Genomic DNA, 17,116 nt, shown 5'->3' on the forward strand with positions numbered 1-17,116 from the left:
TCTTAATTTCCTCTTATAGAATGATCAATCTTTGTTTAAATGGATTTTCTAATCTTTGTTCCTCGATCGATGGAGTATGAAATAGATGGATATATATATATATATATATTGTTCGAAGCACACATCTTAAGTCTTGTTAACTAAAATTCAAAACAAAAAACCAATCAACTTGACGTGCAATTGTGCAAACATGAAGCTGGCCTGGTGTGGTACTGTCTTTTAACTAAGATATATATGATAAACCAGATGCTAATTAACAGCTTATATATATACGTATATATATATGCATTGATCGATGGTTAACTATATATGTGCACATGACATGCATTTTGTGCATAAGAAAATCGCGTTAATTGTCTACAAATTCATGATTGCTATGAGAAACATGATAGTTAGTACATTGGACTAATGTTTGGATGCAATATCTGTTTGTGTCCATGAAAACCACAAACCTAAGACAAAATAAAGTCAATACTTAAAAAAAGATTGTCGGGGATACACGCGTCGTACTCATTAATTGCAAGAAGAAATGAAGGGTACGTATGGTAATTATTTTGCTAGCAAATGGGAAGCTAGCACGTCATTGCAATTGCCACCTTCCATCAGTTGGAAATTGACAATCCAGGAGATTACAAGAGCGAGGTGTGTATATATATGTGTGGAGAGCTGCCAGCATTTAGGTTGGAATTAAGGGAGGCAGCATAATCTCAAGGAAAGGTTAGATTTGGGTGGGGCAGCAGATTCTGAAGAGAAATAAAATTAAAGAGGCAAAGATGGGAAGGCCCCCTTGTTGTGATGAGAATGGCCTCAAGAAAGGCCCTTGGACACCTGAAGAAGACCAACAGCTTGTCAAATATATCCAGAAACATGGACATGGAAGCTGGAGAGCCCTTCCGAAACTTGCAGGTATGAAACCATAAATGACACCGGCCATTCCCAACTTTAATTGTTCTCATGTCTTCTGATCTGTCTCTCTCTAATTGTCTCTCAACTGATCAGCTGTCTTTATGGTTTTTACAGGGCTTAACAGATGCGGAAAGAGTTGCAGATTAAGATGGACAAACTACTTAAGGCCTGACATCAAGAGAGGGAAGTTTTGCCAAGAAGAAGAACAAACAATTCTGAATCTCCATGCCGTTCTTGGCAACAAGTAATTTCACCAATGCCCATTCCCTTTATCTGAATATATATATTACGTTTTCTTAACATCTTACCAGTTTTTGTTTTCCTCCATACAAGATGGTCGGCAATCGCAAGTCGCTTACCTGGACGGACGGACAATGAAATCAAGAATTTCTGGAACACCCATCTGAAGAAAAAGCTTATTCATATGGGATTTGATCCCATGACACACCGGCCTCGAACTGATATCTTGTCAAGCTTGCCTCATCTTATTGCTCTGGCTAATTTGAAAGAGCTTATTGATCATCACTCCTGGGAAGAACAGGCTTTGAGACTACAATCTGCGGAGGCCGTTCAAATGGCTAGGCTTCAGTACCTGCAATATCTCCTCCAACCTCTACCTTCCAATGGTAGTACTACCGCAAACAGCATAAATAGTTTCAATGAAATGGATGTTATTAATCATATCAAAGATAACTTAGGATTGGGTGCATCTCATTTGGACACCCCAACACCATCCCTTGGAACTTCCACCCTTCAACCAGGCCATGACGCAATCCCTTTCTCTCATTTGCCTGACCTTCAGATCCCTTGCAATGACTATCAAACGCCGCTAAACAAGGAGAATAATGTTCAAGCTCCTGAGTTTACCGCGTTGATCCAAGGGGAAAGCTCTCTCAATTCACCATGGCTTGCTTCATCTTCAAGTACTCCATCTCCTTCTGTGGTTCCGCCCATGACAGAGACTTCCATGAACAACTTAGGCGATGCTTGCAGTACTTCAAGCTACGGAGAAGCTGCCCCTTCCATTTGGCCTGATCTCCTCCTTGAGGACCTTTTGTTTCATGAGATTTCTTAGACGTTTTAAATGTGTGTGAAAGGTTTGTACGCGCGCAGTTGCACTACCACCATACACTGTCATAATAATTCATCATCATCCTTTTTTTTTTTTTTTTTTTTTTATCATAATAATAATAATTCATCATCTACGGCCGGCCGGGTTCTTTTTGTTCTGCCTTTTCTGCCCTACTTTTCATGTTCATTATTGTGTAGCTTATTTTATCTTCTGATCCATTTCTTCGGCCCTAATCTAATTTATCGCTCTATGTCAATTTCTTGTTCATCAACAATGCCTTTGAGACCTAGTCACAGAGAGAGAGAGAGAGAGAGAGAGAGAGAGAGAGAGAGAGAGAGAGAGAGAGAGAGAGAGAGAGAGAGAGAGAGAGAGAATTGACCGTAGTATCAATGTCAAAAAAGGTGGCGTAGAGGGACTTGCAATGATAAGAGGGACCCCCAGTGGTTAGGATAAAAACAAGTGTTTTCATAATTTTCTGACTTGCAAGAGATAATGGACGGATTTGGCACCAACAGTCTAGCTAGAACGTTTTATATATATCATGCGATCATATTACAGTTTTCATGTAATAAAGATCACGTACGTCCAGACTCCAGTCCAAAGTGCATTAACTGAACGGAGCAATAAACTGCCGCGCGCAATAGAACACAGAGAGTTTCAAAAATTGCAGGCGTACGTGCATGATCATTAACAGTTGCTTTCAAATTATAGAAAAAGTAATATAACTGTATATTAAAGGGTTATATCTCCCGTGTTTAATTAGCTTGATTTTCTCACTTCTAAGAAATTTTTGTTTCAGTGATTTTCTATTTTTACCATAACATAAAGCTGGAACAGATACGAAAACAGAAACTCCATCAATATAAACAGTAAACAATATTGCAGATCATGTGTAGATGAAATGGAAAGAAGAAACACTTATTTAATTTCTTAATGTAAACATTTTGAATTACCAAGCTGGAATATTGACCAAAATTGATCATTTACATGTACGTACGTAATTATGTAATTTCAAGGAAATTAAAGATCCACCCGAATGTCTGATGATGTCCAGCTCCATGCAGTAAACTTAGGCCTGCATCATGTATAATATCTTTAAATATGCCAAACAGCATTTATATATATATATGTATGCTAATTTGAGTATGGAAAATTAAAGATATGATTAGCAGCAACTTGATTTCAAGATGCCTGAACTCAATTAAATATAGTAGGTGGCATGGAGACGTGTACTCTGGGCGGGGCTGGGAACAAAATGGCCGGGGCAGAGACCTCCCAATCAAAGTTAGGTTTGCGACAGATTTTGAATACGACTACTACTACTACTTTGGGCTATATATTAAGATATATATATACCGACGATCATTTGTGGTGGTGTTCTATTGTAAGTCGATGCTTTCTAAGTTCCCTTTCCTCCCAACGAGATGAATTAATTTACAGAATATGATTTGTTTTTTTATCTTTGACCAATGATCATATTGATCAGAATAGACTAGTTGATCATTAAGATATAAGTGACGGAAGAAACCTGATTATTAATGCTACTCTTTCCACACTGAGTAGGTGAACTTTATTACTTTTCTAACAAGGGATTGACTGTCGTTTTTCCGCTAACTGTCCCGTTAACTCTCCCTAATTGATGAAAGCTATATATATTTCTGCATGTCAAGGATCTATTTTGAATATACATATATATATATTATATATATATATATATATATATATGAGTAATGCTATACACCACACTACCATCTTACTTACATCTCACTATATATGATGTGGAGCATTTATTACTATTTGATAATAAAGAAGCATGCAATAAATGATCATTTAAAAGTAGTAAATAAGTCACGTCTTAGTGTGATACAAATGAGATGATAGTATGGTGTATAAAATTTTCCTATATATATATATTTATATACACACATATATATAATAGATACCGTGCTATATTGATCAAAATCTAATGGCGCTGGGTGGTTGACTTATCCCGGCCTTTGAGTAAGCCATACTTCGAGATGTTGCGGAAAAGAGTGGAATTAATTGATTAAAGTCGAGAGGGCCATGTATGCCTAAAAAAACAATTAACATTATATGAAAGACATGCTGCTATGATTTCATAAAGGAGATAATTAAAAGCCAAAAGTTCAGCAGTACCTAATCCTCTCCCTTTAATTTGGTTGAATGATCATGACTAAATTAGTTTTAATTATATCGTAATTTTTCCACTAGCCACAATTTTTGAAAAAATTTATAGGCCTAATTTATCGCATAAAACCGGTTCAATAAGAGATGATTGTTCATTGCTTATAAATATGACCAAAACCTTATTTATAGGTAATGTGTAATTTATTCCTTAATACTCTCCCTCACGTGCATGTCAATATTTTTCTTAGTCCTTGTTACAGGGTAAGTAGTGTGGGCCCCAATTCATTCTGTGGTAGACTCTGATATACCATGAAAAAATTTATGCGTCTAACTCATTTCATAAAACCGGTTCAACAAGAGATTTATTCATTGCTTATAAACATGCCCAATACCTTGTCCATAGGTAATGTAGAATTTATTCCTCAACAATTTAAAATGATCTTAAAATGTAACAACCCAAGTAAAGTACTCCAATTTAAAGACTGGCCAAAGTTACCATTTGAATTTTGTAGAATTATTATGAATCCCATGATTTTTATCCCGTGAGGAATAAATTATGTGGGGCTTGAGTACTCTCAATTAATATTTATCAATACACCTTCATCTTTATCATATTCCTTCCATCCAATGTTAGACTTTATATGGGTATTAATAAATATTGTAGGACTTACTTCATGTGTCTAATTCTTAACAAAATTCGAGTAGAATTTAGAGAATATTTTCCTTAATTTTTTTTTTTTCTGATGACAATATATTACTTTAAAAGTAGAATATTATAAGACATAAGAAATAAAAGAACTTTCTTAATAAATAGATTAATTAAGGCCGGCTTGTTTGGGAAACATATCTTATTCATCTCAAAATTTTTCATAATTTTTTCTCCAAACATAACTAAAACGCAAACACCTTTAATTTCAAATCTTTAACTTTGTTATTTAATCATTACCTAATTATTCCAACTTTTTCAAATTTACAAACAAACCACAAAAAATAATACTACATTTTAAAATTTCAAAACAAAAATAGTAACATTAAAAAATTACGTTTTAAAAATATTTTAACTTTATAATATTTTTTTATTCAAATATTTATAAACTATTTTATTACTATATATACACAAAATTTTCCTCGCATTTAATTCATCAAGCCTCACTAAGTACAAGTCCATCCAAATAAAATAAGTCCAAAAAGGCCAAGTTACTTGGTAGTCCAACAAGGGTACTCACAAAGCCCGGACCAAGGAGAAAGTATATAATTAAGGGGCACACAATTCAGCACTAGGGTCCAGTCCAAAACAGAGGTAAACTTCTTTGAAAGAGGTGGGCTGTTCATCGGCCATCCATGGCTTCCAGAGGCAGAGGAGGCGGTCCGAGGCCATGGTACATATTTTTTTTTTAAAAAAAAAACCCGAAGAAAAGTCATTTTTCATCAATTACCTGACTTAGAAAACACATTAAAGATAGTGGGGAGTCTCCTCCAAATTCACTATACAGTCTGCTAAATGCAAAGCATGTTTACTTAGTTTATGTGCAACAACATTACCTTCTCCACATACATGTTTAACTATACAAACATCAAAATATGCTATTTGATTGAGATGAATTATTACATATTTTTAAATATTTAGAATCAATATATTTTAATTTTATTATTACATTATTATTGATTTTAGATAGAAAAATGATTAAAAGGCATAAATTTGAGTTATAATTTAAATTGGTTAATATTATAGTTTATGCTTAATTTTATAATTTATGATTTAATTGAGTAATATTTCTTCACATATATGCACAACATATTTTTGACATTTTGTTTTTCCTTTTTATTTGTTTTTAATTTTTGTCTATTTTTTTTTTTTTTTTAAGCTTCTAAATAAATAGGATGCTCATATCCACGCACGCATGCTGGCTGAAGGCAAGGAAGTCTTTTGGTTTTATACACCACGCAGGGCCCATTTATTTCTTTGCTTTTTGGATGGACGTGAGACAAAGGATGGCTTTTTGGGCTTAACGGAAGACATGCACTTGAGCGACCTTTTTGGGTTTTTGGACGCAGCACGAAGTAAGGCGAAGACGTTTGACTGACATACGGGACCCATAGGGATTTTTTTGATTCTCGTTTGAAGAGAACCACAACATGGGACGCAAGATTTTGATTTTGAGTTTTATTACATATAAATAAAATTATATATTAATTTATATATTAATATTAATTTTTTATATTTAATATTTAAATTAGTATAATTTTTAATAAAATTTATTTTTTATTAATCATAATAAATTGATATAATTATTAATACATAATTATACTTGTAACTAGATTTTTTTTCTTTTAATTTTTGAGTGCAACGAGAATTCTTCTGCACGCACACACGAAGATAGAAAGCAGGAAGTGATTTTTTGGAAAAGAGCTCCAGTGCTGCATTGAATCCAACCTCTTCCGTTGCCCAACCTTCCTCTACAGCTTGCCACCTCCATCTCCAGCCATCTACTTGGTTCTTTTTATTCCTTATTTTTCATTTAATTTTAATTTTAAGTTTATGGTGGATTTGTGAGATTTTTTGCGTAAAAGTTTAAACATTTTATTTGTTATTTATTTTTCTTGATATTAGTTATTTTTCTTCATTCTTTAAACTTCCATTAAGTACTAGGCATGACAATTGTTATGAATTGATCTTGAGAATTTATTATTTGAATACAAGAATGAATCCCTGAATATTGATTTTAGGACTTTTCAATTTTTAGTTAGTATTTTGTCAATTATTTTCTAATCTAGCTTAATTCTTGGCTTAGTTTTATTAATTTCTTAGTTCCATTGCATATTAGATTGATTAAAGGTTAATTAGGACTTAAATAATTTCAGTTTTATTATTTAATTTTCATATTAATTAAGATTATTTCGCTTAATTGTTTTATTAATTGTTAATTTCAATTTATTAGTCTTCTACATTCCATTTCGACACTTAAAAATTAAAAAATATGAATCTAGTCCATGATTCGTACAATTTTCATTTCTGTTGCACTCTTCCATTCATTATACATATCACTCATTTGATTTTCAATCTCTTTGTGAATATTTTTACCTTTACACAAGTTTGGTTTTAAACAACTTTCCCTGAGGAGACGATTTAAGAATTTTATTTCTAATTATTACATGACATCCTCCTGCACTTGAGATAGCCTTTGTGCTACTAATTTTTTAGCGAGTTACTATTCTGCTACTTATATCTTGGATTAGCATCCCAAAATAGCTTTCATATTCCTTTTATTTCTAAATGGTCATAACAACCTTCATTGAATCCCCTTCTAGTTCTACCTTTCGCATTCCCAATTGCATACCAAAATCTGCTGCTATAAGGGCCCTTTTTGCTTTTGCTATTGCTAGATCAGGAGCACAACTTTCAATCTTTCTCGTTGTTGCGAAGAAATTACCAACTTCATCTCTTACAGCTATGCCAATTCCTAGTTTGTAATGGTTTTTTATCAATTGCCATTTCCCAGTTTATTTTATAGAAACTAGAAGGTGGAAAAACCCACGTGACATTCCTTCTCATGTTGGAATTAGCATGTGCATCAGATATGTTTTGGAATTCTGCAATATCTTTCTTTATTTGGTTTACTCTGTGTAACACTACTTTGGGGTCAATTAATATGCTTTTAAAAACATATTCATTTCTTCTTCTCCATAAGTTCCATAGGATCGATGTCAGCTCTTCCATTTCTTATGTTTCCAGATGGTTGAGCATATCTTCTATTGGAGATTTTAACCTGTTGCATGAAGCCTTGCTTTTTTGTATCCTTCTAGAACCTTGCCCAAATATATCAAAGGCTGAGATGCACTCCCATAAGATATGTTCAGTGGTTTCTGGTTCCTCTAAGCACAATGGACAGCTTTGATCAATTAAAATCTTCCTCTTGCATAGATTGACTTTAGTTGGTAAAATATCCTGACATGCTCTCTATAGAAAATTTTTTGTAACTAAAGGGATTCCCAATTTCCAAATCCTTGTCCATCCTTCATTTTGCTGATTTCTAAGAGAGCATTATCCCTTGCTCCTATCTTGAATGTCACCTTGAATGAAATAAGCACTTCTCACTGTGAACAAACCATTTGATGTTCCTCTCCATATCCATTTATCCTAGCTGTTTCCTCTAGTCAATGGAATTTGACTTACTAATTTTGCCTCTTCCTCAGAGAATATTTCATTGATGAGGTTGAGTTTCCATTACTTTGTTTGTTGGTTTATTAGCTCCTTAACTATAGTTTCTGCATTGAAGTAATTCTAACCACTTTGAGGAGTGAATGTAGTGGGTGCTGGCAACCATCTGTTAGTCCAAATCTTAATATTTTTCCTATCTACCACCCTCCATATTAGTCCTTCTACAAGCAAAGGTCTTGCATGAATGAAACTTCTCCATATATATGATGGATTAGATCCTATTTTTGCATTTAGAAAATCATCATGAAGAAAATATTTCTTCTGCAATACGTATGAAGATAATGAGTTAGGATATTGAAATATCCTCCAACATTGCTTTACAAGCAAGGCTTCGTTGAAATTTTCAAAATCTCTTAACTCCAATCCTCCATCATTCTTTGAGGCCATAGTACTATTAATAATACATAAACTCGGTTCTTAAATATCTCTCCTAATAACAATAGAGACAAATACCATAGAAACATAATAACATTTAAGGTTTTAAAGTTAATCATTAATCAGATTTTGCATGTTGTGTCGCATTATCCAATATTTATATAAATTGTATTAGTATCTTAAGAGTCGATCCGTTTTATTAAATGGATCATATTAAAATTAATCAATATAATCTAATATTCATGAGTACTAATTAATATAACATGAACATAGACGAATACGAATTGCAATCACTAACCATATATAAGGAAGGAGCCTCAGTAGATATATTTAAACCAGATTAAAGATATACACTTACAACACATTTTTCATTACATATTTCACAACAATGTTGCAAGATAATGATTTTTTTTTTTTTTGTCACAGTCATGAACGGGACACATGGACCATGGGCTAGTTTGGGCCCATTACTTGTTGTTTCCCTTTACTTGTTTTTTATCTTTATGATATGTAAGGAAGTGGGCCATAGAGTAGTTGAGCCGTTCCCTTGTTATTTCTTTTTATCCAGTCCGTTAGTTAGTAGTCTTGGGTCATGTTTTATCAAGGCTGGGGCCTTTTTATTCAATGTTTGTGCTTTAGCATATAAGGGTACTATAGCTACTGAAAATGAATATCCAAAATCTTAATGAAAATATTTCTATTCTGTTTTCTCTCTCTTTTCTCTTGGAGGTTAGGTCAACCTCGAATGTGACTAATTTTCTTATATTTTCTCTATTTTCTGGTCACCTAAACATTTACTATCAAGTGTGTTATAAGTGGTATCTAGAGCTAGTATTTCCTTGGTAGCTATTTCATCAATCCATGGAAATGGAAGAAATTATATCATCATTACTCAAAATTAAAGAGATGGTCGAGCAATCGCAAAACATTTTGAAGTTATTTTGCAAACATTCAAAGATGTCGAGAGCAACTTTTAAAGCTTCAGGAAGAACTTCAATGAAGAGTTCACCTATCTTGAACAAGAGGTCCATGCATTGCAGGAAGAGGAAGATCAAACCAAGGGTTATCCAGCCAAAATTCCTTCTCACAGATTCGATTGGGAAGGCGCGTGGGTTGGAAGTAGTGGAGAAGCTGTGGAGGACAAAATGTGGCTGTTCGGCGAGGAGTTTGTTGGTGTTTGATGAAATGCATCAAGAACCCATCGAATATGAGGAAGCTCCTTTCAGCAATGATGATGGCAATTTATTTGTTCCTTACGACTGACAAGAGCTAGAAATGCTCGATGGCCATGGTGACAAGGCCAACCAAATTTGGGAGTTCATGCATTTATTGATGAACTCCAACATTAATGCCCACTTCTATGTTGAAAATCTGAGGGGTAAGAAATTTTTCACTCCTCTTTTGCTTGAGGTATTCCTATTGGGGGGTATTGTAAGCTATGGTGGAGGGAAAATATTAATGAGTTCACAAGTTTTTTTCAAGCCTCTTAAAAGAGAGAAAGAAAGAAACCCTTTTAGAATGATTGTGACATATTGGGGATTTACCACTCTAGATCTTATAGGGAAGCTTGATGTTGTAGATGGGGAAGAGGTTGTCTCATGGATCAAGAAAAGCCAACACGAGTCAGGTGGGTTTGGTGATAACATTGGGTTTGACCCTTACATACTGTATACTGTAAGTGCTGTACAGGGTTTGGGCCTTTTTGACAAACTAAAATTTCTTAATGATGAGAAGGTGACTAATTATATTGTTGGGGTGCAAAATGAGGATGGATCCCTCTCAGGGGATCATTGGGGCGAAGTCAATACGTGGTTCTCTTACATTGCGATATGTTATCTCTCAATATTGCATCCTTCAATTAAATTCAATGTGGAGAAGGTAGGGAGCGACATCGTGAGTTGCAAAAAAGGGGAAGGTGAATTTGGATACACAACTGGTGGCGAGTCCCATGCGGGCCAAAATTTCTGTTGTGTGGAGGCACTTGCTATAATGGGATCATTGCATCATATTGACAAGGAGCTCCTCGGGTGGTGGTTGTGCAAGCCTACTTTGATAATTTGTAATGTCTACCTAAATGTGTATGAAAAAATGGGTATGCCTTGGAATAAAACTTTGCTAGCTAGCACTCTTGATGAGCTACACATGGGATTATTAAATGCCATCTTGATGCTTAATAAGGTTCTCTCTGTTGTTGAACTTCTTCAAAATAAAGTTAAGCCAATGGTGTCTGTAATGAAGGTTGAGAAGGCTCCTGTAATGCCTTGTATTTAAGTATATTTTTTATTGAAGGATTATTTAAATTATTATAAATATTTATTCTCTTGTTTTAAATTATCATGTTTCTCGTTAGATTATTTTATGATTTTTAAGTTGTGAAATTTATTTTAATGGACTTTTTTTTATATTAATTATTGTTTTGCATTTAAATTACTCTCTAGTCTAAATTATTTTATTATTGGGTTTTAATTAATTTATTTTATTAATGTTTAGTTATAGTGCTTTTATTTACTTTTATTGTGCCTTTTTTATTTCTTAGATCTTCATTTTCGAATTGGGCTTATTTTAGTGAGTTTCCCTTTATTTTTGGGCCAAATCCTTTCAAAATTCGGGCATAGCCCGTGAGCCTTCAACCCAGTCAATTAAAACCCCCCAAATGGTGCAATTTTGTGTCCAGCCTTAGGGCTCCTTCATCTCTTTTCTTCTCCTTCTTTCTCTTGCACCGCTGCCTCCTTTCTTCTTCCTCTTCATCTTCAGTTTTCTGCATCTTCTCATTGCCGTGCGCTGCTGCTACTTGTCTCCTTCTCCTTCCTCTGGTTTTATTTTCTTTTTTTCTCTCTTTGATTCTTTTTTTTCCTTGTTGAACCGTATATTTCCTGTTCTCTATGCATTTTTATTTTCCTCTATTTTCCTCCATTACAGCTCCAAACTTTGAAGCCTCCATGCCCTTTTCTCTCTCTATTTTCCCTTGGTATTTCTGAAATTTTTGCTTGTGAAACTCCATTTGTATTTCCAGAAATCCGTCGGTTTTGCTATGTTTTTGGCCCTATTTTCATGCTCGGTTTTCTCTCTTTTTTCCTTAGTATTTTTGTGATTATGCTTGAGTAAAACTCTTGCTTTTCCCTTTGTTTTCCAATTGAATCGTGACTTGTATTGGACCTGAAAATCATACTCTATTTTGTCCCCAAACGTGAAGCTTCAAGCTCGGTTTTCCTTTCTTTTTCTCTAGTATTTTCGTGTACTAGATTATGGGTAAATCCTTGGAAGTTTTGGGTGTTTTTGGACTCAAATTGTGCCCTTGTTTTCGTCCCAAACCGTGGGTTGCATTTTTGTGTTTCTTGTTGATTTGTTCTTGTTGTGCTCCCTTTTTGGTCTAAATTCATGGGTTGCATTTTTAGTTTATTGGTATTTTGGTGCTGCCGTAAGCTTCATTTTCCAGCCATCATCTTTCAGATTTTGCCTTTAAGCACTATAAGTAATTTTCTAAAGAACATTTTTGAGATTTAAATATATTTTACACTAACAATTTTTTGTGATCTGATTGGTTTTGTTGGACGTTGAGTTCGAGGAATTTGGAGATCGGTTGGATTAAAGGATGGAGTTGTTGTGAAATTAGATTGTATTGGGTTGTTATCTATTGAGCATTGTGTCATGTTATACATTGCACTATGGCATGCATTTCCATGTGATTGAATGAAAACTGGACTTTCATGTGTAAAATATTTTTGAGTGTGTATGTATCATGACCCTAAGCCGAGATGTGACATTATCTCGGTGGAGCTCTTCTGGTCACTCGAGAGCGTAATATACTGAGTGATGTTCCCTGAGTTGTCGCTGTGCGACAATGAGATTGAACGAGATGGTAACGCTCTCGTGCTGACTCCGTGACCCATTTGCTGGTGGGGGTTAGAGGATACTTGGCCATGAACGCATTGGGCACAGAACTGTGCATCATTCATTACGAAGTCACACGCATGGTCGTTACTCGTGGTGTGGTGAAGGGAGCCAGTGTGTGCGGATGATCCATAAGGGAGATCATGATGCGTATGGTTTAAAATTGGATATTTGGTTTTGATAAATAGATTTACGTGAACCATTTTTTGGGAAAATGATGAATTTTTATATTAAGCCATTTTCTAGAAAAATGGTGGATGATATTTATAATGGACTTGGTTTTGGGGCCAAAATGAAATTTTGACGTGTGTTGGAAAATAATGATTTTTGGGAAAGGATGATTTTTTGGTCTCATGCATATTTCATTATATGCACGCATAATTATTGTTGCATGAATGTGTTTTCATCTCTTGGGCTGTTTAGTTTATTACTTATTGAGATTCACAATCTGACGGTATTTGATACCCTACGGTGTTGTTTCTTGGTACCATAGATTTTGATGCAGATAACGAGATAGAGTCTGAGAATGCGGCTTCGCCGGATGAGTGATTTGGGATTACTTTCTCATGTATCGGGATTTGTTTCCCTCTTTTGGTTATTGTATTTTGGTTTATTATGTTTTTCGTTGGATAACTATATTACTTTTTGAAACATTTGTATTTAAGCGAATTTGTATTTAACAATTCTGGTACTTTGTTGATTAAATTTAATGTATCCGTTGCATCTTTTGTCTTACACGTATTGCATGTGCACATATTTAGCACTTATCATTGGGTGCATGACTCGTATTGTCATCATCCCAACGCCTTGATTCCTGCATTTCTGTATATGGGAGTTAGGAGCGTCACAACTCCTATAGAATTATGTATTGACATTGTCGTTGGTAGTGAATTGAATAAAAAATGCTTGGTGATGGCTCAAAATTAGTGAGGGAACTCTTTAGAGTAGCTGATGACCTCTCACCTTTAAACATTTTCATCGATGAAATTGATGCAGTCAATACAAAGAGGAATGATGCCTACTCAGTTGGAGAACATGAAATTCGAAGGACTATGCTGGAATTGTTGAACTAGTTGGGTGGTTTTGCTTCAAGAGAAGGTGTCAAAGCGATTCTGCTACAAACAAGACTGAAAGTTTTGACCTAGCTTTGCTTTAGCCCGGTCTAATAGACAGAAATATTGAGTTTTCTCTTCGTTACCATACCTTAAAAACAAGGTGCTTCTATAGGGCATGGTTTGTCACAGTCATGAACGGTACACATTGGTCATGGGTCATTTGGGCCTATTACTTATTATTTCCCTTTACTTATTATTTACCTTTATGTTATGTTAAAAAGTGAGTTATTGGTAACTGGGCCATTATCTTATTATTTCTTTTTATCTAGTCTGTTAGTTAGTAGTTTTGGGTCATATTTTATCAAGGCTAAAGCCTTTTTATCCAATGTTTGTGTTTTAGCATATAAGGGTACTATAGCTACTAAAAATGAATACCGAGAATCTTACTAAAAAATATTTTTATTCTATTTTCTCTTGGAGGTTTGGTTAACCTCGAATGTGATTAATTTTCTTATATTTTCTAGTCACCCAAATATTTACTATCAAGTGTAACATTTTTATAAAATTATGTTACTTTTATAAGGTCTTTTATTAAATATCTTTAATTTAAAACATAATTGTATAAAGTATTTTGTTTCTAATTTAAATCATTTTCCATCCAAAGAATATGTCGATCCCATGAATTCAGGATCCGGAGATCATGCATAAGGATTAATTAAAGAGAAATGCTACACATCATCCTACACCACACACTTTATATATTAAAATATTATTTTTTATTTTTTTTATTTTTTATTTTATTTTATTCTTATTAAACTAATTAAATTATTTTATTTATCATCCACACACTACATATTTATTATAGAAAAAATGAAAAAAAAATTAAAATAAATGTGGTGTGTGAAGTGTGAGGATGACAAATAGATTTTTCCTTAATTAAATTAGATCGATCTGATCGATGATCTAAACCCAAGCACGAAGACCGATAAATTAATGGCTCACCAGCGCCTGGTCGAGATATCAGAATTAAGGCGGCGGCTTCATGGTGCATTCAGTACTTCGTAATTAGAGTTAAAGGTTGTTCTTTCTTCTTTCTCGATCGATCCCTGGCTACCAACCCACCTACCTATTAGAATTTAGAAACTCTAAGCAGTGACGCAAGAGTACTAATTAAAGAATGCAAATGATTTGAAAACCGATTCATATCACAAACAACGTACGACTCCTATATATATATATATATATATGCACATACCATATATCATGTGATGAAGTGGATTGAATGGTCTAAAGAAAAAAAGAAAAAAAAATTCAAAGTTTATACCCCAAATACATACATTAATCTGATCTCAAGTTGATTTTGAACGTGGTAATTCCTTCTCATATACGTAATCTCACACGTCTGTCACGTCACTACCTGATGATCATCGTCATCCCTTTCTACTTAGTCAAATAATGTATGCTGAATGCCGTGACAGACTACCTAGGCTTTAATTTCCCTCCCGTACGTCTCTGTGATTTTTGATAGCCATGGCGGCCGCCGGTTCCTGCTTGCTTTCCAACTCATGGAGGCAGTAGTCATGCATGATCTATTTTTATTAGAGAAAAATGCATCGGATCAAGAACTTCATGATTCTCTCTTTGATATATATAATGTCAACTGTACAACTTCCCATGTCACGCTAGTAACTGAGTTTTTCCTAATTTTAATGCACGATCCTTATCTTTACAATCATTAATAGTTGTATTTTATGTGAATTCTTCGTAATTTATACTTAATCCCTATTAGAAACTAAAGGCTTGTTTGAAAAAAGTTTACATCTCCAAATTCTCATCTCATCTCTTTTTTAAATATCACTAAAATATAAATGCTTTTAAATTTATCATTATAATTTTTTTCAAATTAATCATTACAAATTTTTTAAATTTTTAATTAAAAAATAAAAAACAATTAAACTTTTTAAAATTTTCAAACAAAAATAATATTAAAAAACTATATTGTAACAATATTTTAATTTTATAATATTTTTTATTCAATTTTTTCTCTCATTTTTTCAAAACTCCATAAAATATTAACTCAAATTATCTCACTATTATTCATAAACTATTTTATTTGTGATACCTTATATGATAAAGATAAGAATATGTAGTGTATGAGATCCCACATTACTTGAGAATGAGAAGTTTTTACTTTTTATAATGTTTCAATAGAATTACAATTATACCATTAACTAATCTTTTTAAAGTATAAGTCATGTAATTTGAATATTTCATTACGACATTACATTATTACTATTTATGAAATTTTCATATCATTTCACTCTCTAAGCTTCAACATATGTCACTATCGAAACATCTAAGAAATGTTTAATTAGATTTTGTGTACACAGAAAATGATGAATTTGCCGCCCCCTAAAATAGCATTGATCAATAGGAAAAGGTAGAGAGAATATGATGCCATAGCAACTTGAATAATTTGAGACCCTCCTTTTAATTTTCTTTTAACTTTTCAATTCTCGAAGAGTGTGGCCGGATCGTGCGAACTATTTCACCATCAAAATTAAAAAAGACCACGAAAAAGAAAACTGAAAAAACGAAAAACATAATATCTCCCACTACATACATTTATTCGAGTTTCGATTATAAGGATGTACATATATAATTCTATTGCGTCATGAACATATATGCTAGCTCCTCGCAAGCTGCCTTTTGAGGCAAATATTTCATTTCTTTATTTATTTTTTGCCGCACTCTCACCTTTATACTCTTGAAAGTATTGTATTTTGGCTTATCCACCATAGTTGGTAATCTCAAATAATTTTCACAATTTCCATTGGGTAAAACTCCTGCTGCTTGTATAATCTGTTTCTTATTAATTCGGACCTTTAGTGCACAGAATGAATGTATAAGGAGATAAGGGATTCCCCTGTCTTATACCTCTATTGGGTAGAATTTTTTCACTTGGCTGTCCATTTACTAGTACTGAGTATGAGACTTTAGTTACACAATCCATAATCAGTGCAATCCAGTTTCTAGCTTGAGAGCCATGCTTCTAGTTCTTCCTCTTTGTCTTCATCGGATGTAAAACTTCATAAGTCACCATAACAGTGTTTATGATAGGTCTACAAAAAATGAATACACTTGGGTTCTTGGAAAGTATGGCAGGGAGACTTTCTTTAACCTTCTTGCTAGAGCTTTGTAAATAATATTATGTATGAAATTACAAAACTAGTTGGTCTAAACTTACTAAGAGAAATGGGATTTATACCTTGGTAACTAAGGTAATGTAAGTAAAATTAGGAGGGTGATCCATACTCTCTCCTTTTAAGAAACTTAAAGAAACATTACATATCTCATCTCTTACTATATTCTAATGGGACTTGAAAAAACATGCTCCAACACCATTCGAGCTTGGGGACTTTAAGAGAGACATCTGATTAAATGATTCTT

General features: G+C 33.7%; 1 protein-coding gene across 1 annotated transcript; it reads left to right on the forward strand.

Moving 5' to 3' along the window:
* Positions 1–561: 561 nt before the first annotated feature.
* LOC122307832 (transcription factor MYB93-like) lies at positions 562–2,056 on the forward strand. The gene is made up of 3 exons (XM_043120939.1): positions 562–906; positions 1,021–1,150; positions 1,240–2,056. The coding sequence occupies exons 1-3, from the start codon at positions 774–776 to the stop codon at positions 1,979–1,981; spliced, it is 1,005 nt and encodes a 334-aa protein (XP_042976873.1). The 5' UTR covers positions 562–773; the 3' UTR covers positions 1,982–2,056.
* The last annotated feature ends 15,060 nt before the right edge of the window (positions 2,057–17,116 follow it).

This window comes from Carya illinoinensis, chromosome 4 (assembly GCF_018687715.1).
Source record: "Carya illinoinensis cultivar Pawnee chromosome 4, C.illinoinensisPawnee_v1, whole genome shotgun sequence".
Lineage (NCBI taxonomy): Eukaryota > Viridiplantae > Streptophyta > Magnoliopsida > Fagales > Juglandaceae > Carya > Carya illinoinensis.